Source organism: Gopherus evgoodei, chromosome 8 (genome assembly GCF_007399415.2).
Source record: "Gopherus evgoodei ecotype Sinaloan lineage chromosome 8, rGopEvg1_v1.p, whole genome shotgun sequence".
NCBI lineage: Eukaryota > Metazoa > Chordata > Testudines > Testudinidae > Gopherus > Gopherus evgoodei.
In genome coordinates, this window is record NC_044329.1 from 78,742,039 (window position 1) to 78,769,972 (window position 27,934).

The window sequence follows — 27,934 nt, forward strand, 5'->3', positions numbered from 1 at the left end:
AGAGAAAATTAGTAGAGTATAAGGGATTTTGAAGAGCAAATAGTTAAAGTCATTAAAAAAAAAAAAAGCTACAAGGAATTCTTTAAATATATATGAACCAGAAAGGTTACAGAAGAAACGGTGATCTTCTAAAATACCATATAGCAATTCGGATTTAAAAAAAGCAGAGAAGCTAAATTATTTCTCTTTTCCAATTTTTCCCACAAAGGATGTTGGTGATACCTACCCTAGACCTACTCTTTTCAGGTATTCAACTGACATACTGATGTGTCAAAAAAATGTAGTGCAGGAACAAGATGATAAAGATAGTTCAGGAACAAGAGCCATATAGTATGGACCATGATATCTGAAAGAATGTAAGAATAAATGAAGTGGCTGAGCTACCAATAAGAAGATGCAATTTTCTCATTAAGATTAGCTACTATACTAGTGCTCTGGAGAATAGCAAATTTTAAACAAGTAGCGGCGATCCTGGGAATACCCAACCAGTAAGCCTCATTTAAGTTTCAAGTAAATTGATTTAAGTGATAATTATAAAAATCTAGATGAATATGACAGAAAGAACAAACTGCAGCTTACTTACTAAAAAACTGAGCATAACAAAGAAATATCTCCTTTAGTATATTGATAAAATAGTGGGCAAAGGAGAACTTACTGAAATGTATTTGAACTTTCAGGAAGTTTTTGACAAAGTCATTGCAGACAACTTAAAGATAGTAGTCAAAAAAAGCAAAATAAGTTTTAGAATACAGAATGGGAAAAAAATATTTAAATTATATACACCACATAACTCTCAACTAATTTTCTTTAAAATAGTGATATTAACCCTCATACTTCAAGGAATCACCTGATACGGTACTAATTCCTTCCTAACCTATGTATTTCTGAAGAATAAGGATAGCAATGAAGGTAGGTACATAATATAAAATTTTATGACAATAACATCCTCACAACTTTTGACCATATGAATGGATAAACATCAACATTTATTTAACAAAATCTGATTAGCATTGACAACCTGGAATTCAAGAAGAAATTTATATAAAAAATTAGAACTTTGAACATACTAGCAATTATAACTTGACAAAATATTTGTTAGTAGACAACACACGACAGATACAGTTTGTCTGTGGTAATCATTTCACTTTTTAAAGCCTGGGTTTGAGAGGATTTTTAAGAATCAAATTTACTGCAAGGCACCATTTTCTTAAAATGTTAACTATAACAAAAGTTTACATATGGTTCACATTTTCTTATACTGCTCTTCATTAGAAGTCATCATAACCAGAGCATGAAAAATCCACTTATACACAGCAAATAGGAAACTTTTTCTGGTGAGTGGAGTTAGCATACCCCATTACAGTCTGCAGAATCTAATTAATTGAATATTTAGTACTTATAGTTTCAAAAACAACTTTCCATGTGAACTGACACAGACTAATACTGGCTTGTTTTCCTGAGCCTGAAGTTCTACTGCTTATGCTGCCATTCACTGACTTGCCAAGCAGCAGAGTAAAACTAAAACTCTGATCACTTTCACTATTACCTTAATTTATAACTTTGTGGGCAGCAATGAAACTGTCAAGAATTGTGGTAGCTTTCTCAAGTATCTGAGAAAAATGAACATGATTCTTGATTAGGAGCAGCCCACGTGGCTTTCAAATGCAGCTGTGGAAGTAACCCAAGTCATTGGTTTCATTCTGTTACTGCTTGAGAAAACTATGAGCAGCAGTGGCAGGCAATGGTTCTATTCACAGTGAAGGAACTCTCAAAAAAGAAGGCTGGAGAGGCCAAGAGTAGCAGATATGCACCAAAATCAGGAGGCTCCGAGGTTCGAGAGAGAACAAAAAAAGAGCCAGAAAACGTTTCCATCAAGCAGCCACAGAAGGTGGGAGCCAACAGCCAGAATAGGGTGCAATGGCATATTTTTAAGTGTACACAACTATTACACCAGAACTGATACAAAAGATGAAGCCACAAAACAAGTCCAGGGATAGTTTGGTAGGAATCCCTGTACCTTTCTTCTTACATCAGCTAGGGGATTGGTTTATCATCAGGGGCAAGAGTCTGGAACTCTCTTGTAAAGCCCACCTCCCATCCCCATCTTATATAGTGTCAGGATCTCATTTGCAAGTGTTTAGTATTTTATTTCTGTAAGAAACAGGGAAGTAATCTGAACAAACACCCTGAGAGACAGTCCTCTTTTCACAAGTATGGAAACTGAAGCAGAAAAATATAAGTGACTCACCCAAAGTCACACAGGAAGAGAACAAGGGCAGGAACTGAAAACTCCTGCCCTCTTCACCACAAAAGCAGCCTCTCTCTTGCAATGGAAGGCAACAAATAATCTTACTCATGTTCTTCAAAATATTTTTAGAGAAATCAATTTTAGGGTCACAAACCTGAACAAGAGCTCTGTGTTGTTGGAAAGCTTGCCTCTCTCACCAACAGCAATTGGCCAACTAAAAAAACATTACCTCACCTACCCTGTCTCTCTATTATCCCGAGACCGACCTGGCTACAAAAACACTGCATTAAAAGAAATGGTCTTTCATCTACCAGATGAGTGCCCCCGAGGAACTCACCTTGTATGACATGCTCTGGGGAGATGGTTTTCTTCTCAGACTTGTTACAGATCTCATTGGCCTCCGAGGAGATGAGGTGGATGAATTCAGTGCAGCAGTTCACCACCAGCTCCCGGGCATCATTAGCCACCCGGACATTGGGGAGAGTTTCTTTGATCATCTTGTTAATAGCAGCTCTAGGGATGGTGAGGTCGTCGTCGTTTCCAGACGACGAAGCCATTATATTTCACACTCACTCTCCGCGACTCTTTGAACTCAGATCTTCAGATCCAGAGCAAGACACACAGGGCACCAGAGACCCGCTGCTCAGCGAGACCCGGGGCAGGTACCAAGCAGGGGGTGAGAGCAGCTGTCGTGAGTATGAGGGCTAGAGGACGCTGAGTGCGGGGCGGGTGCTGAGGGGACAGCGCGCTGGGGGAGAAAGGGAGGGATCAGATTCACGCCCGAAGGCGGGAGAGCGCTAACGGGGGCCGGCGCGGGGCCCGCTGCCAGCTCCCCAGAGACGGTGCTAGGAGCTTGGGAGCAGCCGCGGGAGGCGCTGCCCGGAGTTCGGGGCTCCCTCGGCTACAGCCTCCGCCACATCCTTCACGCGCCGCCGCCGGGTAGTCGTGCCATAGCGGCCGCCGCCGCCGCCTTGTGAACAGGAGCCGCAGGAAGCCGCCCGAAAAAGCCCGCGCACGGCCCGGCTCGGGCTCTGCACTCACCCAGCGGCGGCCGTTCCCTCAGAACCCGGGGCGGCGGGGAGGGGGAAACGAGCCAGCGAGGAGCATAACCAACGACCAGCGCCACTTCCGCCGGAAGCCGTCTTCTGACACTTCCGCTTCCGGACCCCATTCACCGGAAAGAGCACTGGCCCAAGCCCCGAGCCCACCCTGGGGCGCACCCCGCGCTCCCCCGCCCGGTCGGGCTTCGGAATCTGAAGTGGGGCAGCGCCAGAGGAAAGGGGTAACTCAAGGCTGGGCCCGCGTGCTCAGTAGCCTCGCGGCGCTGCTGTGTGCGCAGCCCAGGCAGTGGTGCCTGCCCAGGGCAAGGGGGGGCCGCACATGTGCAGCTGGCGCGATGCGCCCTGTGCGGCAGCGTTACCGCTGGGGCCTTTCTTCTCTAGGTGGGTTTTAATGTGGCGGACAAGACGGGGTGAAGGCCCCTGTGGACCAGGCGGGGGTAGTTTAACACGCATGAGCCGGAACGACCAGTGCCTTGTCTGCATGCGGATTGTACTGGTTGTTGTCACTTCTGTGTGAGCTGACACGTGCTAAAACCCATCTTTTTTCCTAGTGGGGGCACAGCTTTACTCGTTAACAGTGCTCCTAGCTCGAGCTGCAACAGGCCCTACTTCACTCTCTGCAGTGAATCCCCAATAGATGACAAGGCGTGATAATTTGTTTTCGTTGCATTCAGTGTTGTGACCTGACTAGGAGCCCGGTGTGCACGGTCAGTACCTTCAGAATAGTTTGCTGCTGCCGGTATTTCATAGGCATCAGCAAGAGTTTGATTTTACCATAGTTTTTCAGGACTTGTAATGAAAAATGTCTTTCAAAATAAATTCAGTCCTCTTAAAAATAACCTATTTTGTTATTTATATTAGTAGTTTCAAGGTTGTAGTTTGATGCAGCACACAGACAATAGCATGCAGTACTTCGTGTCAAAGTTTGGGCCATTTGACTAACCCACACTGCTACACAATGTCAATTTAAGCTAGTGGTTTGATTGGAATTCTGCTTTTAGTCCCCCAGCTCCAAGCTTTATTTTTATTCCCAATGTGATACCATCAACAATTCCATATTTTAGATCTACTATTTCAGCAAATTCCCACCCTGTAATATCTGATGTATTGCTTACAAATAAAACAGGAGTACTTGTGGCACCTTAGAGAATAACAAATTTATTTGAGCATAGGCTTTCATGGGCTATAGCCTACTTCATCAGATGCATAGAATGGACCATATAAGAAGAGTGTGTGTGTGCATACACACACACATACAGAGAAGATGCCATACCAGCTCTAAGAGGTTAATTAATTAAGATGACCTGTTAGCAGCAGGAAAAAACTTTTGTAGTGATAATCAAGATAATCAATTACAGACAGTTGACAAGAGGTGTAAGGATAGTTATAAGAAAATAGATTCAAGTAGTGTAATGACTCAGCCATTCCCAGTCTCTATTCAAGCCAGAGTTAATGATATCTAATTTGCAAACCAATTCAAACTCAGTTTGTCAGTGGAGTCTGTTTTTGTAACAGTAACAGACCTGAAGGTGGCAATTTTGCAACAGAAAGACTTCAAAAACAGATTCCAGTGAGAAACTGTTGAGCTTGAATTGGTTTGCAAATTAGATACGATTAACTCTGGCTTGAATAGAGACTGGGAATGGCTGAGTCATTACACTACTCAAATCTATTTCCTTATTACTATCCTTATACCTCTTGTCAACTGTCTGTAATTGACTATCTTGATTATCACTACAAAAGTTTTTTTTTCTGCTGCTAACAAGTCATCTTAATTAATTAACGTCTTAGAGCTGGTATGACATCTTCTCTGTATGTATGTGTGTACACACACACACACTGTTCTTATATGGTCCATTCTATGCATCCGCTGAAGTGGGCTGTAGCCCATGAAAGCTTATGCTCAAATAAATTTGTTAGTCTCTAAGGTGCCACAAGTACTCCTGTTCTTGTTACTGATGCAGACTAATAGGACTGCTACTCTGAAACCTGCTTAGAAATAGTTAATCAGGAATGACTTCCCAGGTAACATGCCCTTAACTGCAGACCTGTTGGTGGATTCATCAGCAGGTACTGCAGTAAACCTAGATTTCAAAATGCATTTGAGACATTTTGTAGTTGTCTTTATAAAACTTTTCAGTCACTGTTAATACAGTTTGACCCATCTTTAAGATAATTTTTAGCCATCAAGTTGCACAGCATTCTGCATCAGACAAATGATATGTTGACTTTATAAAGTTGAATAAGATGGCGACTTCTGGATCTCTTTGTTGCATTTTATTAAGCAATCTAGTAATAGGAGTGTCTTGTGGACAAAGTGACACTTTTTTTTCTCCCATGTATTTCACAGAAGTAGCAGCATGGTCACATAGAGGTAGGGAATCTATTCCAGACATCTCCCACCCTCCAACAGGGGTTGGGAACCAGGAGTTGTTGGCAGAAAAGAAATGAAGAAAAAACAGGAGAGAAAAAATAAAGGGGGAAAGAACGAAATGAAGGGCAGAAGTAATAGTGGCCTCCGAGGTGAACATATTTGCTCCACTGAATAATGCTGAATGTAATAATTAGGTACAGAATAAATAAGTTATTAGACAAAGGCCACATTCCCCTCATGAACACTATGCAAACTACCTATTGACATCCATAGGAGAGCTGTGGATTTAGGGGGAGTACTTAGTTCTAAACATATAGGCTGGGTAAAAACCATAATTAAAAATAAAATTCAGACCTCTCCTCAGAATAAGAAGAACATAAGAATGGCCACACTGGGTCAGACCAAAGGTCCATCCAGTCCGGTATCCTGTCTGCTGACAGTGGCCAATGTCAGGTGCCCCAGAGAGAGTGAACCTACAGTGATCTCTCTCCTGCCATTCATCTCCACCCTCTGACAAACAGAGACTAAGGACACCATTCTTTACCTGTCCTGCTAATCGCCATTAATGAACTTCACCTCCATGAATTTAGCCTTCACAACCTTCTCAAGCGAGGAGTTCCACAGGTTGACTGTGCGCTGTGTGAAGAACTTCCTTTTCTTTGTTTTAAACCTGCTGCCCATTAATTTCATTTGATGGCTCCTAGTTCTCATATTATGGGAACAAGTAAATAACTTTTCCTTATTCACTTTCTTCACACCACTCATGATTTTATATACCTCTATCATATCCCCCCTTAGTCTCCTCTTTTCCAAGCTGAAAAGTCCTAGCCTCTTTAATCCCTCCTCATATGGCACATGTTCCAAACCCCTGATCATTGTAGTTGCTTTACTCTGAACCTTTTCTAATGCCAGTATATCAGTTCTGAGATGAGGAGACCACATCCATACATGGTATTCAAGACGTGGGCGTACCATGGATTTATATAAGGGCAATAAGATATTCTCCGTCTTATTCTCTATCCCTTTTTAAATGATTCCTAACACCCTGTTTGCCTTTTTGACCGCCTCTGCACACTGCGTGGACGTCTTCAGAGAACTATCCACGATGACTCCCAAGATCTCTTTCCTGATTAGTTGTTGCTAAATTAGCCCCCATTATATTGTATGTATAGTTAGGGTTATTTTTTCCAATGTGCATTATTTTACATTTAGCCACATTAAATTACATTTGCCATTTTGTTGCCCAATCACTTAGTTTTGTGAAATCTTTTTGAACTTCTTCACAGTCTGCTTTGCTCTTAACTATCTTGAGCAGTTTAGTGTAATCTGCAAACTTTGCCACCTCACTGTTTACTCCTTTCTCCAGATCATTTGTGAATAAGTTGAATAGGATTGGTCCTAGGATTGACCCATGGGGAACACCATTAGTTACCCCTCCATTCTGAAAATTTACCATTTATTCCTACCCTTTGTTCCCTGTCTTTTAACCAGTTCTCAATCCACGAAAGGATCTTCCCTCTTATCCCATGACAACTTAATTTACATAAGAGCCTTTGGTGAGGGACCTTGTCAAAGGCTTTCTGGAAATCTAAGTACACTATGTCCACTGGATTCCCCTTGTCTACATGTTTGTTGACCCCTTAGAAGAACTCTAATAGATTAGTAAGACACGATTTCCCTTTACAGAAACCATGTTGACTTTTGCCCAACAATTTATCTTCTTCTATGTGTCTGACAATTTTATTCTTTAGTATTGTTTCAACTAATTTGCCCAGTACTGACATTAGACTTACCTGTCTGTAATTGCCAGGATTGCCTCTAGACCCCTTTTTAAATACTGGTGTTACATTCACTATCTTCCAGTCACTAGGTACAGAAGCTGATTTAAAGGACAGGTTACAAACCATAGTTAATAGTTCCGCACTTTCACATTTCAGTTCTTTTAGAACACTTGGGTGAATGCCATCTGGGTCCAGTGACTTGTTACTGTTAAGTTTATCAATTAATGCCAAAACCTCCTCTAGTGACACTTCAATCTTTGACAATTCCTCAGATATGTCACCTACAAAGGACGGCTCAGGTTTGGGAATCTCCCCAACATCCTCAGCCGTGAAGACTGAAGCAAAGAATTCATTTAGTTTCTCCGCAATGACTTTATAATCTTTAAGTGCTCCTTTTTTATCTCGATCGTCCAGGGGCCCCACTGGTTGCTAAGCAGGCTTCCTGCTTCTGATGTACTTAAAAAAATTTTGTTCCTACCTTTGGAGTTCTTGGCTAACTGTTCTTCAAACTCCTTTTTTGGCTTCTCTTACTACATTTTTACACTTAATTTGGCAATGTTTATGCTCCTTTCTATTTACTTCACTAGGATTTGACTTCCACTTTTTAAAATATGCTTTTTTTATCTCTCACTACTTCTTTTACATGGTTGTTAAGCCACGGTGGCTCTTTTTTAGTTCTTTTACTGTGTTTTTTAATTTGGAGTATACATTTAAGTTGGGCCTCTATTATGGTGTCTTTGAAAAATGTCCATGCAGTTTGCAGGGATTTCACTGTAGTTACTGTACCTTTTAATTTCTTTTTAACTAACCTCCTCATTTTTGCATAGTTCCCCTTTATGAAATTAAATGCCACAGTGTTGGGCTGCTGAGGTGTTCTTCCCACCACAGGCATGTTAAATGTTGTTGTATTATGGTCACTGTTTCCAAGCGGTCCTGTTATAGTTACCTCTTGAACCAGATCCTGCCCTCCACTCAGGACTAAAATCGAGAATTGCCTCTCCCCTTGTGGGTTCCTGTACCAGCTGCTCCAAGAAACAGTCATTTAAATTATCAAGAAATTTTGTCTCTGCATTTCGTCCTGAGGTGACATGTACCAGTTAATATGGGGATAATTGAAATCCCTCACTATTATTGAGTTCTTTATTTTGATAGCCTCTCTAATCTCCCTTAGCATTTCATAGTCACTATCACTGTCATGGTCAGGTTGTTGATAATAGATCCCTACTGTTATTTTCTTATTAGAGCATGGAATTACTATCCATAGAGATTCTATGGAACATGTGAATTTATTTAAGATTTTTACTTCATTTGATTCTACATTTTCTTTCACACATAGTGCCACTCCCCTGCCTCCCCCCCCCACACCTGTTCTGTCCTTCCAGTATATTTTGTACCCTGGAATGATTGTGTCCCATTGATTGTCCTCACTGCTCCAGGTTTCTGGGATGCCATCTTACTATTTGGACTTCTAGCATTTGTGTACAAGCACTTTAAAAACTTGAAAAAAAAACTTGTCACTGTTTATTGGTCTGCCCTTTTCTGATGTGTCATTCTTTTTTATGTGAATGTTTCTCGTCTGATCTGGCTAGGGTGACCAGACAGCAAGCATGAAAAATCGGGATGGGGGTGGGGGGTAATAGGAGCCTATATAAGAAAAAGACCCAAAAATCGGGACTGTCCCTATAAAATCGGGACATCTGGTCACCCTAGATCTGGTTCATACTTTATCCTCTTCCATCCTCTCCTCCTGACTAAAACCTAGAGAATCTCTATCAATAGACTCTCCTCTAAGAGAAGTCTCTGTCTGATCCACATGCTCTTCTACAGCAATCTCTTAGGTCCCCCCATCTCTTAGATTAAAAACTGCTCTGCAACCTTTTTAATGTTAAGTGCCAGGAGTCTGGATCTACTTTGGTTTAGGTGGAGCCCATCCTTCCTGGATAGGCTCCCCCATCTCAAACGTTTCCCCAGTTCCTAATAAATCTAAACCCCTGCTCCCTACACCATCGTCTTATCCACGCATTGAGACTCTGAAGCTCTGCTTGCCTACCTGGCCCTGCATGTGGAACTGGAAGCATTTCTGAGAATGCCACCATAGAGGTCCTGGATTTCAATCTCTTTCCTAAATTTGACCTCCAGGACATCTCTCCTACCCTTCCCTATGTCATTAGTACCTATATGTACCATGACTACTGGCTCCTCCCCAGCACGACACATAAGTCTATCTAGATGCTGCAAGAGATCCGCAACCTTCTCACCAGGCAGGCAAGTCACCATACATGAATATGATACGTGTTTGTACACTAGAATCATTTAATGTTTTTTTCCTATAACCTTGCCAAATGTCAGAAGTAATTGCGTGAACATCAGTAGGACAATACTTAGCATAGAATATTTCAGCAATTTCTTGGAGCTGCATTTTCTGAAACTAACAAGGGGAGAAGGAATTCTTGATTTAGTCCTAAGTGAAATCCAGCATCTGGTTCAAGAGGTGAATATAGGTGAACCACTAGATAATAGGATTAATGTAAGTAAATTTTACACTGTTGTAGGGGAAAAAATGCCATAGAAACCCACCACAGTAGTATTTAACTTCAAAAAGGGGAACTCTACACAAAAACGAGGAAGCTAGTTAAATGGAAATAAAAAGGAACAGTCACAAGGATGAAATGCCTGCAAACATCATGAAAGCTATTTAAAAACACCATAATAGTGGCTCAGACTAAATGCATATCCCAGCCAAAAAAATTCAACAATGGTCAAACAGCAGAGTAAAAGAAGCAGTTAGATTAAAAAATACAGCCTTTAAAAATTAGAAGCCCAGTCCTCGTGAGGAAAATAGAAACTGGTAAATCAAGTGTAAAACTATAATAGGGCAGGCCAAGAAAGGATTTGAAGAGCAACTAGTTAAGGACACAAAAACTAATAACAAATTGTTTTTTTTAAGGACATCAGAAGCAGGAAGCCTGCCAAACAGTCAGTGGGGCACTAGGTGATTGAGGTGCTAATGGAGTGCTCAAGATGAGTTTTTTTCAGAGAAGGTACATTAATTCTTTGCATCAGTCTTCACTGCAGAGGATATGAGGGAGAGTCAGACATCGGAGCCATTCTTTTTGGAAACAAATCTGAAGAACTGTTCCAGATTGAAATTGATTAAACTAACAGTAATAAGGCACCGGGACCAGATGGTATTCACCCAAGAATTCCGAAGGAACTCATACATTAAATTATAGAACTACTAATTGTGGTATGTAACCTACTGCTTAAATTAGCTTGTGTGCTAGAGGGTAGGTAGCATAATGCCTTTTTTTAAAAAAAAGGCTCCAGAGCTGATCCTGGCAATTACAGGGTGGTAAGCCTACTTCATTACCAGGCAAATTAGTTTAAACTATAATAAAATTATCAGATATAATTGGGGAAAAGTCAGCATGGTTGACCTTTTGAAAGGGAAATCATGCTTCACCAACCTATTAGAATTCTTTGAATGAGTCAGCAAGCATGTGGATATAGTGTACTTGTCAAAAGCTTTCTGAAAGTCCAAGCTCTCTCAGTAAAGGCTCTTAAGCAAACTAAGCAGTCATGGGATGAGACAGAAGGTCCTCTCATAAATCAGCAACTGTTAAGTAAGCTATGAAAAAAAAGGGTAGGAATAAATATTTTCACAATGGAGAGGTAAATAGCAGGGTCCCTCAAATATCAATACTTGGACCTGTGCTGTTCAGCGTACTCATAAATGATCTGGAAAAAAAGGATGACTAGTAAGATGGCAAAATTTGCAGATGATACAAAGTTACTCAAGAGAGATTAAAACTGGAAAAAGTGCAGGGAAGGGCAATGAGAATGATTAGTGGTGTGGAGCAGCTTCCATGAGGAGAGATTAAAATGACTAGCACTGCTCAGCTAAAAAAAGAGGCAGTTAAGGGGGCTATGATCGAGGTTTAGAAAATCATAAATGGTGTGGAGAAAGTGAATAAGGAAGTGTTATTTATCCCTTCACCTAAAACAAGAACTAAGGCCTGGTCTACACTACGCGTTTAAACAAAATTTAGCAGCGTTAAACCGATTTAACCCTGCACCCGTCCACACAACGAAGCCCTTTATATCGATATAAAGAGTTCTTTAAACCAATTTCTGTACTCCTCCCCGACGAGGGGAGTAGCACTGAAATCGGTATTGCCATGTTGGATTAGGGTTAGCGTGGCCGCAAATCGACAGCATTGGCCTCCGGGTAGTATCCCACAGTGCACCATTGTGACTGCTCTGGAAAGCAAGCTGAACTCGAATGCACTGGCCAGGTAGACGGGAAAAGCCCTGCGAACTTTTGAATTTAATTTCCTGTTTGCCCAGCGTGGAGCTCTGGTCAGCATGGGTGGCGATGCAGTCCCAAATCCAAAAAGAGCTCCAGCATGGGACCGTATGGGAGATACTGGATCTGATCGCTGTATGGGGAGACAAATCTATTCTATCAGAGCACTGTTACAGAAGATGAAATGCCAAAGCATTTGAAAAAATCTCCAGGCTACGATACAAAGTCCACAGCACAGTGCTGTGTGACAAGCGTAACGGAAAGCCAAAGAATCAAATGGACGCTCATGGAGGGAGGGAGAGGGTACTGAGAACTCCAGCTATCCCACAGTCCCCGCAGTCTCGGAAAAGCGTGTGCATTCTTGGCTGAACTCCCAATGCCTGAAGGGTCAAAAACATTTTCCTGGGTGTTTGAGTATATGTCATCAATTTATACCCTTCCGCTCCCGCCCCCAAAAGAAAAGGGAAAAAAAATATTTCTCGCCTTTTTTCAGTGTCACCCTATGTCTACTGCATGCTGCTGGTAGACGGGGTATTGCAGCGCTGAACACCAGCAGCCCCTTCTCGGTGGCAGACGGTACAATATGACTGCTACCCATCGTCATCATCAGCCCATGAGTGCTCCTGGCTGGCCTCGGTGAGGTCGGCCGGGGGCGCCTGGGTAAAAATGGGAATGACTCCCGGTCATTCCCGGCAGATGCTACAGAACGGCTGGTAACCGTCCTCATCATAGCAACTGGAGGCTGAGGTCTATCGGCCCCTCCCTTTCATGTCTAAAGAAAAGATTCTGTACTGCCGGGACTATCATAGCAGCTGGAGGCTTCCTCCCCCTCATTTTATCTCACTAAAAAGTCAGTGTTTCTTATTCCTGCATTCTTTATTACTTCATCACACAAATGGGGGGACGCTGCCACAGTAGCCCAGGAGGGTTGGGGGAGGAGGGAAGCAATAGGTGTTGTTGCAGGGGCACCCCCTAGAATGGCATGCAGCTCATCATTTCTGCGGGATCTCTGTGGCTCTGACACAGAGCGGCTGTGCTCTCTGGTTCTCTAATAGACTTGCCCCGTATTCTAGGCAGGACTGACTCTATTTTTAGACAAAACATAAAGAAAGGAATGACCCGGGGAGTCATTCCCATTTTTGTCCATGCGCCCCTGGCCGACCTCAGCGAGGCCAGCCAGGAGCACCCATGACAGCAGCAGATGGTACAAAACGGCTGATAACCATCGTCTCATTGCCAATTTACAATGGCAGATAGTGCAATAGGGATGGTAACCATCTCTGCTACCTTGCAAAGGCAAATGAATGCTGCTGTGTAGCACTGCAGTACCACGTCTGTCAGCAGCATCCAGTACATATACGGTGACAGTGACAAGGCAAAACGGGCTCCATGATTGCCATGCTATGGCGTCTGCCAGGGCAATCCAGGGGAAAAGGGCATGAAATGATTGTCTGCCATTGCTTTCACGGAGGAAAAATTGAGTGACGGCACTTACCCAGAATCACCTGCGACACTGTTTTTGCATTGGGATCTCAACCCAGAATTCCAATGGGTGGGGGAGACTGTGGGAACTATGGGATAGCTACGGGATAGCTACCCACAGTGCAACACTCCAGAAATTAATGCTAGCCTCAGTACATGGACGCACACCACCGAATTAATGTGCTTAGTGTGGCCGCGTGCACTCGACTTTATACAATCTGTTTTACAAAACCGGTTTATGTAAAATCGGAATAATCCCGTAGTGTAGACATACCCTAGGTGTCACCTCATGAAATGAATAGGCAGTAGGTTTAAAACAAAAGGAAGTACTACTTCACACAACCTTGTGGAACTTGTTGCCATGGGATGTTGTGAAGGCCAAAAGCATAACTGGCTTAAAAAAAAAAAGTTGTTGTTCATGGAGGGCAGGTCCATCAATGGCTATTAGTCAAGATGGTCAGGGATGCAACCCTAAACCTCCAGTGCCAGAAGCTGTGACTGGACGACAGAGGATGGATCAGTTGATAATTGCCCCATTCTGTTCATTCCCTCTGAAGCATCTGGCACTGGCCACTGTCAGAGATAAGATACTGGCCTAGATGGACCAATGGTCTGACCCTGTATGGCCATTCTTATGTTCAGTTTTTGACAATTATCTTTTAGTTAAAGTTCTTCAAAAAAGCAGGACCTTATAAAAAGCAAGTGTTATAATAGCATGTCTTGGTCTTAAATATGTAATTTGTATATTTAAATTCTGTTATGATTAATTGATTCTGTTATGTGGAAACCAAATTTTTCATACCCATTTCAGTAAAGCAACATGAAATTTTAAGGAATACTATTGCATTCAGTTTAAAATTTGACTTAGCTTAAATTATTCTGTCTGATGACAAATATTCTTTGAATTCTAAATAATAATAAAAAAAAGTGCTTGGTTGCTGAGATATTTTTAAAAATCCCACTATGTATAACCCAAGCATGTCATATAGCAGTCAGCAAATCCTATTCCTAAGAACACTGCCAATCTTATCAGAGCTACTGGTACATCTATGTACATACATACATACAAACACCCATGCTCCAGACACTCAAATATAGCTGTAAATGAAGTGGAGCTACAAGCCAACATTTTCAAACCTGAAAGCCTAAAGACATTTAGATGTCTAGCCAACTCCTATGAAATTTTCAAATGTGGGTGCCTAAAGCCAGTGTCTTAAATCCACATTTTGACATTTAGATCAGTAGTGGGGAACCTGTGGCCCGTGGGCCGCATGCGGGCCACCAAACAGTTTGTTTATATTTGCACGGCTGCCTGCAGCTCCCAGTGGCTGTGGTTCACTGTTCCCAACCAATGGGAGCTGCGGGAAGCGGTGTGGGCCATAGAGACGTGTTGGCCACCACTTCCCACAGCTCCCATTGGCCAGGAACAGCGAACCGTGGCCACTGGGAGCTGCGGGCGGCCGTGCAAATGTAAACAAACTATGGTGGCCTATCAGTGGATTACCCTGACAGGCTGCAGGTTGTCCACCACTGATTTAGATAGTGCTCAGATTTTCAAAAGGTGCTGAACACATGTAACTCACACTGACTTCAATGGGAGCTGCAGGTACACAGCACCATTGACAATCAGATCACTTCTATCTAGATATCTAAATATGGATTTAGGAGCCTAGCTTTAGGCCCTCAGGTTTGAAAATTTTGATTATATTAATTTGTGTTCCCTAGGAAACCACAGAAATAATCATAAGCCATTCACCACTGTCATGGAAGTTGTCTATAATATGTATGTCCATATTTTAGGCATCTTCAATACATTTTAAAACTATAACAATGCTTGCACTTAGGTTTCTAACAAGTAGTTTATTCTAATCCTTTTAAATAGAAGCATAGCACTATAGAACAAGGTGTTAAGTGATTTAAAAATCACTAGAACATTAGCAAATTCAATATGTTTTACAATATGAACAAATCAGGTTTTTCTACAAATAAGATATACACAGAGTACTAATCTCAGGCCACATGTACACTACCTGCCGGATTGGCAGGCAGTGATCGATTTATCGCATCTTGTCTATGCGCGATAAATTGATCCCCACATCTATGCCCATACTCCATCTCGGTCGGAGGAGTAAGCGGAGTCGATGGGGGAGCCGCGGCAGTCGACTTGCCGCCGTGAGGACAGCCAGGTAAGTCAAACTAAGATACTTTGACTTGCGTACCTTAGATCAATTCCGCCACCCCACAGCGTAGACCAGCCCTCAGTATCTTTTCCTTTTAATTCTAATAAATGCTGAAGGTCGCTGTTTGATAATTGATTTGTTGATGTTCAGAAAAATAGTGGTTATAAATTTCTACCAGGAACAACTCTGGAAGTAGAATATACGGCCAAGATTACTGAGAATAACTGATGTGGGTCAAACATTTTACTTTCAAAGCATTGGAAACTTGAAGTTCAATATAAAAGTTAATCAACATTAATACCTCAATTAAGCTCACTAACCAAACATTTTGAATGTCTTTTTGTAATAAATTATATTGCAATGCTATTTTTCAAAACAGTATATCAGCAGTGACTAGAACCAGTGATCAAAATGCACACAGTAGCATACATTTATTCATTGTGAAGGGTTTCCCAAATCAAAGCTTTTTCTGCTTCTCCACCTTAGCAGTTTGATGAAGTTAAGACTTGCACTGAAGATTTTATCATGCTGAAAAACCATTTTGTAGAAGGTATCAATAGGTAAATCTCCATTAGGATCTGCATATTTCAAGGTTGTCATTGGTGTGTACAGGGTGTTGGTCTGATGGCGAAAAGGTGGATTTTCTGCAAGAATTATCTTTACTGTATGCTGTTAGAATGAGAAATAGGATCGTTAGAGAACATCATTTAGCCAAATAGATGTGCAAGAATCAACAAACAGAATGACTGAGCAAAGTGCCAAAGGTAGCTTTGTAAAATCCTTTAGGAAATTTGACCACATTTTAATCAGGCAGTTAATCCATTAAGATTTTCTTAGGATAATTTAGAAACCTCTAAAAACATGTATCTCTTTGAGGCTAATCAACATAATTTTATTTTCCAACTTTATGAGAAAATATAGTGGAAGTTTATATTTAACAAAAGTAATATATTTACTATTTAGAACATTTGAATTTGAGATCAGTGGTGGAATATGTGATTAGAAAACCAGAAATCTGTTTTTTACCCCCACAGGGATTTTTCTCTAAAACTTGCTATGTGCAGCAATAAGACAAGGTAGGTAAGGTGGTATCTTTTGTTAAACCAACTTCTGTTGGTGGAAGGTACAAGGTTTTGAGCTACACAGACATGTATCAGTGACATTTTCAGAGCATCTTTAATACTAATACTGCATCTCGTGCCACCATCAGTCCTATTTCTCAGTACAATCGTTTCCTCCTCTTGGAAGTATTGGGCAAGCAGCATGAAGGTGATCAGTATGTTTGCTTGACCCTTTTATTCTTTAAAAAGCATCATAATGATTAAATTCTGGCCCAGCTTCAGTGGGGCTCCAAGGGCTAAGCATTTTGGTTTTTCTTTTTTATTTAAAATGTGTATTGAGGGAACTTCAGCACAGAGTGGTTTCTTGACTAAAGCTAAAACCTACTATGTAAACTACCAAAAAAGGCTCTAATACTAATTCCCAATTTGGTGCAAAACAGTCAAAACAAAATTTTTTTTAATTGCTAGCTGGCTCCAATCTACTGCAGCACTGAACTTGGGTCTCCTACCTTTATTCCTTTCCATCTCTTTGATAGCTTTGTATAGGGTTCTATATGTAAGGGCTTTGTGACTCCAATGATCACTGCTGGTTAGCACTTCTGTGCTCATGCCCAAAGGCTTGTGTGTCTGTGTTCTTTAAACCTGTACATAGTGTTGTATGATATACAATGCATGCTGAACAAATGACAAGTTCCTGTCTCAAAGACATTAAGAGTCTAAAAACAAAAGAAAAGTAGAGTAAGCAAGTGGAGACTAAAGCAGGAGCACTTCATGGAGCAGGTTGTCAGGATATTTTTGAGGGTCAAGGAGAAACTTCTCAAACATTAGTTGAGAATATATGGAGGTGGTAAGAAAGAGGACCTGAAATTAGATGTAGGCAAAGGAGAGAAAGGAGGTGGTCAGATAAGCATGGTGAAGCAGAGAAAGTGCAGGGTGAGACCCAGAGAGCATCTTCACTGCAGAGTTAACTTGGCTCTTGCTTGAGTTTTACCCCATGCTATTTCTCTCTCTCTCTCTCATGCACCCCTCTGACCCAAGTTTGGTTGTGCTTTGCACCCAAGCTACCTGGCTCAATACACTAAAGCCAGAATGGTACTTTCACTCAGGCTGGTAAGCTGCCCACTTTTCAGTGAGGACACACACTGAACCCCTCAAGTGCTGATAAATGTCCAGTGCTTTCCCACAATTCCCCGTGTGTGCCCAAAAGGACAGACAAGTTTTCCCAGAATTCACTCAGAAAGAATCAGACTGGCTTAGCATACTGCAGTGCTAAGAACCATGGGATATAATCCCAGAAGGTTTAGCACCTCAAGCGGGTGAGTACAATGCTAACTCAACTCAAGTGTGGCTTTGCAGCATGGCCATTCACACCCAAGCTAGGCAAACTTGAAAGTTGATCCTCTGGGTAAATTCTGCAATGAAGACATATTATGCAGGTTGAAGTGAGGGCAGGAGTCTGATTCTGAGTTAGAAGCTGTCATAAATATAAAGGGAAGGGTAACCACCTTTCTGTATACAGTACTATAAAATCCCTCCTGGCCAGAGGCACAAAATCCTTTTACCTGTAAAGGGTTAAGAAGCTCAGGTTACCTAGCTGGCACCTGACCAAAAGGACCAATAAAGGGACAAGATATTTTCAAATCTGGGGAGGGGGTAAAAGGCTTTGTTTTGTCTGTTCTTGGTCTGTCAGTTGTGTGTGCTTGCTGGAGAAAGATCAAGAAAGCAAGCTATCCAACTCCATTAGTAAGTACTAGCGAAGAAATGTGTTAGATTACCTTTATTTTGGCTTGTGATTTTCCTTGTCTAGAGGGAACTTTATCCCTGGATTTGTAATTTTAAAGTTTTGCCTAGAGGGGAGATCCTCTATGTTCTTGAGTCTTTTGTTATTCTGTAAAGTATTTACCATCCCTATTTTACAGAGGTGATTCCTTTACCTTTTCTTTAATTAAAATTCTTCTTTTAAGAGCCTGATTGTTTTTTCAGTGTTTTAAGATCCTAGGGTTTGGGTCTCTGTTCACCTGTACCAATTGGTGAGGATATTATTCTCAAGCCTCCCCAGGAAAGGGGGTGTAGGAGTTTGGGGGGATATTTGGGGAAGGTAGGGCTTCAAGTGGCCCTCCCTAAATGTTTGTTTAAATCCCTTGGTGGTGGCAGCATTACTTAATCCAAGGAATACGGGAGTTTTTAACCTAAGATGGTAAAAGTAGCTTAGGGGGTCTTTCACGCCGGTCCCCACATCTGTATCCCAGAGTTCAGAGTGGGGAGGAAGCCCTGACAGAAGCTCTTGCTTAGGAGAACTCAGTCTAAAGGAAGGGTCTCTGCTGATTTGTTGTTTGTTCAGACTACAAGTGTTTGTCTAGGAAACTGAAGACAGAGATATATTTTCAACTTGGCAGGCAAAGAGCAAGTTATCTCAATTTCAATTGGAGTAACACACATATCCTTGTACGCCAACATCAGAATGTAGTTTAAAGTTCTAGCTAAACTCACTTATCTGGAAGAATTAATTGCATGCATCTAAGTTTTCCAACTGTATATTGCTGTAAATAAAAGCTACTGAAGTGCTTTATCATTCAGAAAGTGATTAAATGTGGTATTATTAAAAATAAAATATTAAATACAGAACAAGTCTGAATTCAGATATGGTATCAAATGTGTGAATTAGGATGTTTCATATTTACCAGTTTACAAACAACATGAGATTCAGGAGCTTGACACTATTTAAATCAAATACAAATTAAAAAAATATATTGTGTGGGATTTTCAGAAGTGCTCAGTGTTGGCCTACCTTTGCTCTCATTGAAGTCAGTGGTAAAGCTCTCATCAACTTCAGTGGGAGCAGTGTTATGCCAATGTTGAGAGTCACACCCTATTGGTCTAAGGCAAGACACAAACAAAATCACTGGGACTCTATGTAGGTTTCTGGATTCCGCACAGGCAGATCCTGCCAAGGCAGAGTCTTATTGAAGTGAATATGGCTGTGTAAATGCATATGAATCTGTGTGCACAAAACCAGTTGCAGGATCAGGGCCTTAGTGAGTATTTCGTATATTGGAGGCGGACTGTGTGTCTGACCTTCACTAACGCTGCTCACAAACATTTAGAATCCGTTTCTGCTCTTAGCTTCCAAGATGCCCTCAATCACACACTGTCATTTTTAACTTATGGTTGATCTGAAGGCTGAAAACTTTCCTGTATTTCCACCTCTCCACAGTGATTCAGGCCTTTGTAACCTCAAGCATTCATTTACCCTAGAGTTCTACTTTGGCCTACTTTTGAAGAGCATGTCAGCCGGCACAATGCAACAGCTTAAATTTGAGATGTAAGTCTATAAGACAGATGTTCCATACTCTACGTTGTCTACCTATTTGCTTCTAGAAGCAGTTCATGGTGTTGGTTGTGGTCCATAAATCCTCAAATACAGAGATTGCCTCCAGCAATGTTCTGCTGTGACCTGCTGGTGCATTTCTGTTGTTGGTTCCTGGGATAATCTGGTGGACTTCACATGGGTGTAGGGGGTTGCACTAGTGGAATCTGAGCAAGAGAGGGGCCATAAACAATGGTAGTAACCCATCTAGATTTCTGGTGACCGTGCACACTGGTGTAATTCTGACTTCAGTGGGTAGTTAGATCACATTGCAACTATCCACTCAATGGTATTAGAGATTAAAAGTCACAGCTGCCTTTTAAAACTGGAAGAACTTCATATTCTTTCTAAATTCTAGATCCAGTAATTTCTTGAGGTTGTGCTTAATGAAGTCTAGTGGGTCGAACCAAACAGAGCATTCTAAGACTACACAAAATAATTTGACTAATTACCTCTGCTATGTCCTCTGCACTCTGTCCCAGGATTTGGAAAATCTGTTTGTAATTTTTAAGGTAGATATTAGTAAACATGTCAGCAGTTTCTTCATCAGCAGCCGAAAGATCCATTTTCATTCCATCTTCAAACACCTTTTTCTCAAATTCTGTGATCACTGGGCCTGGCTCAATCAGACTTAGCCTGTTACAAGAACAATAATACATCAGTGATCTGTCCTCCTATCTGGGAAATGTGTAAAGCTATCCTTTATATAGGTAGTGAGCGGCTGCAAATAAATGAGCACTTGTTAACCTTTTTTTAAATAGTAAATTTTTAAGGGGGAGATCCATACCACAGCTCTTTCCCTGAGTATCTCAGACAGGCACTGGGGGTTTCCATTGGAGAAGAAGACTGGCTGCACTGCTTGGGAACTATCAGTCTATGACAGAAGTGGAAGCAGGCAGGACCGGCGCTAGGGATTTGAGCGCCCTAGGTGGACTGCAATTTCGCCGCCCCGCGCGCTGGTCTCGCGGCTCCGGTGGAGCTGCCGCAGTGGTGTCTGTGGGAGGTCCACCGGAGCCACGCGAGCAGCCGACCGTCCACAGGCACGACTGCGGCAGCTCCACCGCGGACCACCGGACCGCCCGCAGGCACCACTGTGGCAGCTCCACGGGAGCTGCCTGCCGCCCCCTCTGGTGGCGCCCTGACCCAGGAGACACCCTGAGCTGCCGGCTGCTGTGGGTCAGGGCGCCTCCACAGCAGCCAGTAGCCCGGGGTTTCCCTGGGCCAGGGGACGCCCTGGGCTGCCGGCTGCCACAGCGGCGCCCTGACCCAGGGGACACCCTGGACTGTGGGCTTCCACCAGCAGCTCAGACTCCCTCTCTGTCCCAGCAGCAGCAGCTGCTCAACCATTACAAAAAATAATTGGGGGCGCTTTTTGGCGCCCCCAAATCTCAGTGCCCTAGGCAACCACCTAGTCCGCCTAAATGGTTGCACCGGCCCTGGAAGCAGGAGACAAAGCCCTCTCAGCTGCTGGCTCGCAGCTGTGGATCTCTGCAACAAGACTTCAAAATGATCATAAACCTCATTGCCTTCTGGACAAAGTGCTAGATGGATCTCCTTGACATCTCTCCTACACAGTAATAATCGTAGAAGTATTTAAAAGAAAGAGAGAGAGATCTCTTTGGTTACCTCTTGGGTGTATATAATTCTGGAAGGCACTCTTATTCTGTGGTACCCACAAAGTACAGTATAAATGTTTAGTCAGAAAGTCCAGCTGCCCAGACTTTTGCTGCTGTTGAGCTCACTGGACCTATGGAAGAGGAGCAGGATTTGCTCAGAAGTGCATAATAGTAAAGCTAAGAAATACTTAAGGTCCCTGCACCAGTTCTTTCTCTAGCTCCATTCTCAAGTTTTAAGTATGCCAAGTACTTCCTGTTTACAACATAGTTATCTATTGAACAAAGTTTTTGTACAGCAGATTTCTGGCCAGTTCTGTGGCTGGATTAGACTGTTAACGAATATCTGTACTTTGCCCTTATTCCTAAGGCTATACCATGCTACTGATTTTTAAGCAGAACTTCCAAATTAAAAATTCTGCACAGTGCTGACCCTGCTTTGTTATCACTGGTCACTAGCCAATTTCACATTTCTCCATGAAAACTTTTTCTTCTTCCATGCTGCCTCCTATGCCTGGAATGTCCTCTAACCCTATATGCCACAAACATTTATCATCTCCTTTAAACCCCTTCTCAGAGCCCACCTATTTACACACACAGTAATTCTCTAATAAATTCTCATTAAAATATTCAAATTAAATTGTAAGTAATGATATACAAAAGTTATGAACTACCATGTAAGCTGCCTCACAATCTTATTTTGTGCATCCCTCCTACTCACGCTGTATTCACTTAGACTGTAGGCATCTCCTCTTTCTGTCTTGCTTTGCTTGATTACCACTGCAAACTCTTTGAGGCAAGGCCCAAGTTTTTATTCACTATTGAAAGTGCTACGTACCACTATGTTGTTATATAAACGTCTCCAGTAATCATTATAATGAAAGTCATTATTGATCATTCTCACAAAGGTATCTGGGTAGTACAGATTAGAGAAAACATTCTCTTTGAGGCACACATATTACATGACCACATCCCTACAGTACTGTAGATGACAGCCCAGGTTTCCAGGGATGTATATGAAAGCTATATATATTTTTTCAAAGCTAAACTTACTCCTAGTCTGAATGCTGTAGGTCATGTTTATTTTGTCATTTAAACATTTGCAGTACATTGGTGAGGAGGGCAAGGGTACTTCTATAAGAAGGTTTCAGTGGCTTCTTGTGAATGTATAGCTTCAATTCAAGAGGAAAAATTCCTCATCCTCTTTCTCCGGGACAGGAGCCTGCTATATAATGGCTGTACTACTACTACTACTAGCTCAAGGTGTATTTTAAAGCACAGTCTGATATACAGCCCACACCTTTGGGTCAACACTTACTGAAGTTTAAACTTGAGAGCTTGTATGGCTAAACTTTCACAGAATCCTTCCACAGCAAATTTAGATGCAGCATAAACATCATTGAACAAAATACCTGAAGGCAAAAACAAAATTGTTACAGATCACGTTAAGATCATTTTAAGTTTTTGAGTGGCTTATATTTCCTAAAAAAATTTATAAGCTGTTTGTGGTTATGAGAGCATGAAACAAAATCGTCATGATTTATGTTGGGCTAATTCAAGTTCTGAAGATGTTAAAAACACTCCCACTAAATGCACTGGGGTGACCAAACCTTTTTTTTTTTTTGGATACCTGCTGAGCAGTGATTGTCTCCTTTGCACCCTGACTATTATGATCCCTAGATGCCACTGGCATCTGACGCAGGTTAGATCAGCCTTCAAGCTGTTCCTTGGCCATAGCTGAGGCTCTAGCACACGGTATTTATGTTAGATATTTTGTGGTCTAATACAGCGATCTACATATGTAATACAATCTATCGTTTGGCATGGCAGCTGTGTTGCAGTGCATGCAAGAGATATAAGATTTTAAAGATTTGGTTTTTCACTTCTTGGTGACTCGGAAGAGGCAATATACAACCCTCTAAGACAGATGGTGAGCATCATGCTGCTCATTAGAAACTCTTAGTAGCCAAAGTTTTGACCCTACAACTGCCCACTCACATGAATAATCCTTAGGTGAGAGGCCCATTAAAGTTATTGAGACTACGCATACAAGTAAGATTATGTAGCAACCAAATTAATAGCAACATTATCTGGCTCTAAAGTGAGTTCCATTTGATGGTTCCCCTTTGGGGGTTAGTGGCAACACCAGGGTACCTAGTAAGAAGGAAAGCCTTACAGAAAGGAAATACTGATCTGACAGTCTGGGATATGGAGGACTTGGGACATGGAGGACTCCAATGAAAGTGTGAAAGGACCCACTGATCAAACAATCAAAGAGTATTTATTTCAGTCTGGAACTGTTGATTCCATCTTTTTGTTCTGTTTTTTTGGGGGGGGAGGCAGAGAGAGAGCAGTGTTGGAAGACCAACTTAGTATATACTGCTTGGAATACTTTTGTGTGTCAAATATGTGAATTACTAACAGACTGCGTATGTACTAAATCTTTTTAAGGCAGAGCTTTTTATAAAGGTAGTTTCACAAAATATCTGTGCATAAAAAAGTGTATTAAAATGTGTTTGTCTTTCCTCTATAGTCCTTTCAAGCGAGACGTAGAGATAAGTTTCCTATGAACTTACATTGTGAAAAGAGCAAAATGCTACTTTCCAAAAACTCAAACAGTTTTTATGGTCCTAAATATACCAGCCTTACTCACAAGCAGTAGTACTTTACACTACAAGTTGTCCCATTAAAATTAATGAGAGTATTTACATATTACTCAGTGTGAGTCAGAATGTAGAACTGAAGCCCATGTTTGTAAACTGGAAACAAAAGCTTAATATACTAGATTGCTTACATTTTTCAGTTCAGAAAAATGCGAGCTTTAAATTATGAATAATTAGTACATAATAATACTTTGCCTTGTATTCCCATGACACTACTTATTATAACTATATGTCCACTCTTTCTCTTCTTCATATCAGGTAAAATCTCCTTCAAGAGTCGAACCAATCCAAAGAAGTTTGTATCCATCACAGTTTTCATCTCATCTATGGTCTGGCATTCAATAGGTCCAATGAGCCCCATTCCAGCATTGCTAACTGTACAGATTCAAAATACAGTAGTGAGTAGTAACTGCAATAAACATTAACTTGTCACTTTCACTGGAAACACATGGTAAAAATGAGTGACTGGAATAAGGGATTAAAACACATAAGAGCAATTAGTTATTCAGCTTCTTACTGAAACCTTGAGATTATATTTGACATGGAATGTCTTTGCTTTTACTCTAATACATTTTAAAATATCTGCTATTCTCAAGTATTTATTTCTGATTTATGCCTTACTTTTTTTCTTTAAATCAGGAAAGGGTAAGGGAAAAATGAGCAAAAACTTCTCTATACACCTCTACCCCGATATAACGCGACTCGCTATAACACGAATTCGGATATAATGCGGTAAAGCAGTGCTCCAGGGAGGTAGGGCTGCACACTCCAGCAGATCAAAGCAAGTTCGATATAACGTGGTTTCACCTATAACATGGTAAGATTTTTTGGCTCTCGAGGACAGCGTGATATCGTAGTAGAGGTGTATTTGCTTATAATTCAGTATTAAAAATTAGGGGCCCAATCAAGTCTCAGTTTACTTCACTGGGTATCGGATCAGGCCTTAGTATGTTTGTTTGATATTTTTGGTCTACATTGTGTTTAGCCCTCATAATGTCAGTTTCTTTTTTTTTAAATGAACTGGCATCGGTTGAGAACTTTGTCACTATGTGGTGGTCAAGAGAAGATTCCATTTGAGTGCTTGTGGTTTCAGAAATGCAGAGTGGTTGTGCCATAATATGAGCACTCCGTAGTAAGAAGTGGAATGTCAAATTGGAGCATAGTGCAATTTGCTGAAAATCATGTTAATTTGCACCTTGCTGTTCTGTTGCTCCCCAATCATCTCCCCTAAAAAGGCAGGTTCTACTTCCTCTGAGCCAAGATTTAAAAGCTGAGGGTGTAGTTAGTTGCCATATTATATTTTGTAAAAATAAATTATATTACAGATAATTACAGTAAAGTATCAAATAAAATGGAACTATAACTTATTAGAAATTAACCATGTGCATTTGATGATGCATTAGTCTTTCTTTTAATTATTTATTCACTTACTTGCTAATTCACAAAGGATCACTCTATTGTTAGTGTAAATAAATAGGGGTCTACTGTGTTCAGAGGGTAGAGGTGGTCTTAGGTCTCAAGTGCAGGATGGAAAATCAGGAGATCCAAGTTCTGTTCTCAGCCTTGCCACAGACATATTGTGTGATTTTGTAGAAGACATTTGATCTCTTTGTGCCTGAATTCAATTACACCTCTACCCCACTATAATGCGACCCGATATAACATGGGTTCGCATATAGCGTGGTAGCAGCGGAGCTCTGGTGGCGCTTTAAAAGATCCGGGGCTCCGGCTGCTGCGGGGAGCCCTGAGCCCTTTAAATCACTGCTGGAGCCCTGCCGCTGCTACCCCAGGGCTGCGGCAGCGGAGCTCGCTAGCGATTTAAAGGTCCCTGGCTCCCCGCAGCGGCCAGAACCCGGAGCTCTTTAAATCACCGCTGGAGCCCTGCCGTTGCTACCCAGCTATAACGCAGTAGGGATTTTTGGCTCCCCACAACCGCGTTATAGCGGGGTAGAGGTGTAATTAGTATTTGTAAAATGGCTTGAGAATCTTGAATGGAAGACTTTATACTGTAGAAGTGTACAGTATTATTGGTGTTATTCATATATTTATACTTAAATCCATAAACATTTTTAGAAAGAATAATATGTTACTGAAATATCTCTGAATATTTAAAAGGATCCTTAAATTAAATCATGTATCCTGACTTTTCATCCATCTTTCATTAATGTTCATTACTTGCCTAGGATATCAATCCTTCTGTCAGGGATGCTACTGACACAAGTTTTAATAGACTCTTCACTGCAGACATCCAGTTGTTTAATTTCCAGGGTTTTACCCAAGGTTCTGCCTGCAGCTTCTGCAAGTTTGTCCTGCCTGGTCAGATTCCTCATGGTGGCATACACTGTAAAGAATCATAAACAAGTAACCAGAAATGTAACTGCAGAGGAAGCTTTTCCTTTGAGAATGACAGCAGACACAAGTTACAGTGCATACAACCTTTAAGTCCATATTTTAGTGCTTAGATATCTTGGTGATACCTAAAACAGAGAGAATGTATTTTAATTTTTTTTATAGTGCTTCTAACTTTCCTAAATGAAATTTTGGGAAGGAATGAATGGAGAAATAAACCATTTATATAGCCATGTTCATAGCTATGTGTTTTTATTTCTATATCAGTTAGGGAAGATATGGTAGAGAAACTAAGCCCAAGATTTTCAATAACAGGTGCCAAAGTTAGGCTCCTAAGTCCACATTTAGGGACCTAAATGAATTAGAAGCCTATCTTTAGGCACCCATTTTTGAAAATCACAGCCAGTGTGTTTAGAAAAGCAGTCAGAATTTTACATGGAAGTGAAACAAATGATTCCTCAGACTGCAAAATCGTTGGATTTTGCAAGATATTTATCAACGTATAGGTCAGCTTTAATATTACTGTGGCCTAATTAGTCTAACTTCCATGAATCCATACAAACATTCCCTGGTGAGTAAGACATTTGCTGAGAGTAAACCTGATCTGAATTGCTAAATTCATTTAGTCAGCTACACGCAATTGCAGCAAATATTTCCATTTTGTAAAGACAGTGGAACCAAGTTGTCCCTCTCCTCCCTCCTGGCAGTAAATGCAAGGAAGAAATACTGAATCCTGCCTCTCTGAAACAAATTGCTAATTTAATTAAGGGCTCCTAGACACAATGTTTTTTCTTCTAAAATTAGCAATTGCATTTACACCAACAAGACTTTGCTAAGTGCCAAGTAAAGCTAGTTGCAGCTGTGAGAAGGACTAACCTGTAAAAAGGTACGTTTATTTAGCATGCTGCAAATGCATTATTTTTTTTTAATTTAAAAAGTTTCCCTTTTTATATCACTGCCACATTTATCATCTGTTAATTTCAGATAAACATTTCATTTCAGTACAGTCACAGAATCACCATCTGTTCGTAGAAATTAGTACATTTGATTGCTTGATATCTTCCTGTCAGGAAAGGGAGAATTAACAAGAGTGGAGAAGGGCAGCTGAACAGAATTCAGGTACAGACTGGTCAAAATCTATCCATCAGACGGTGAGACACCCAGCACTTAGTATAGTCCACTCTTGTCACACCACAAAATGAAAGTGACTAACAACATGGAAGATGCAGTACTGTGTGTTATTTAATTTCAGAAATATTACCTGTAAATCTTTTCTGTTCATCTCTGGCCATTTTTACAGCCAAGGCGAGTCCGATTCCTGAGGAGCAACCTGTGATGAGTACAGTTTTCTGAGCCATTATTTTCAGCTGGATGGCAGCAGATATAGTGGGAAGTCTTGCTACTCTGATGAACAATCACCTAAATTTCATGGCTACAGCAGAGTATTAC

At 41.2% G+C, this 27,934-nt stretch overlaps 2 protein-coding genes and 2 long non-coding RNA genes across 5 annotated transcripts in view; 2 read left to right on the plus strand and 2 right to left on the minus strand.

The window, feature by feature from the left end:
• DR1 (down-regulator of transcription 1) overlaps positions 1–4,455 on the minus strand; it is a 25,575-nt gene extending 21,120 nt beyond the window's left edge. The window contains exon 1 of one of the 2 annotated variants that reach the window (XM_030571882.1): positions 3,290–4,455. In XM_030571882.1, coding sequence (XP_030427742.1) covers positions 3,290–3,419 — 130 coding nt within the window. In that variant the 5' untranslated portion in view covers positions 3,420–4,455. The other variant, XM_030571881.1, reaches the window with a different exon arrangement.
• On the plus strand, positions 3,944–27,872 carry LOC115655887. Its single transcript, XR_004001531.1, has 5 exons — positions 3,944–4,016; positions 16,467–16,508; positions 19,708–19,815; positions 24,395–24,534; positions 27,786–27,872. It is a non-coding gene; the product is annotated as an uncharacterized LOC115655887 (long non-coding RNA).
• LOC115655886 (retinol dehydrogenase 8-like) lies at positions 14,808–27,853 on the minus strand. Its single transcript, XM_030571883.1, has 6 exons — positions 27,747–27,853; positions 26,316–26,477; positions 24,332–24,511; positions 22,792–22,885; positions 20,313–20,496; positions 14,808–16,101 (listed from the first exon to the last, which is right to left on the minus strand). The coding sequence occupies exons 1-6, from the start codon at positions 27,841–27,843 to the stop codon at positions 15,868–15,870; spliced, it is 951 nt and encodes a 316-aa protein (XP_030427743.1). The 5' UTR covers positions 27,844–27,853; the 3' UTR covers positions 14,808–15,867.
• Positions 24,939–26,290, plus strand: LOC115655888. Its single transcript, XR_004001532.1, has 2 exons — positions 24,939–25,747; positions 26,090–26,290. It is a non-coding gene; the product is annotated as an uncharacterized LOC115655888 (long non-coding RNA).
• Positions 27,873–27,934: the final 62 nt, after the last annotated feature.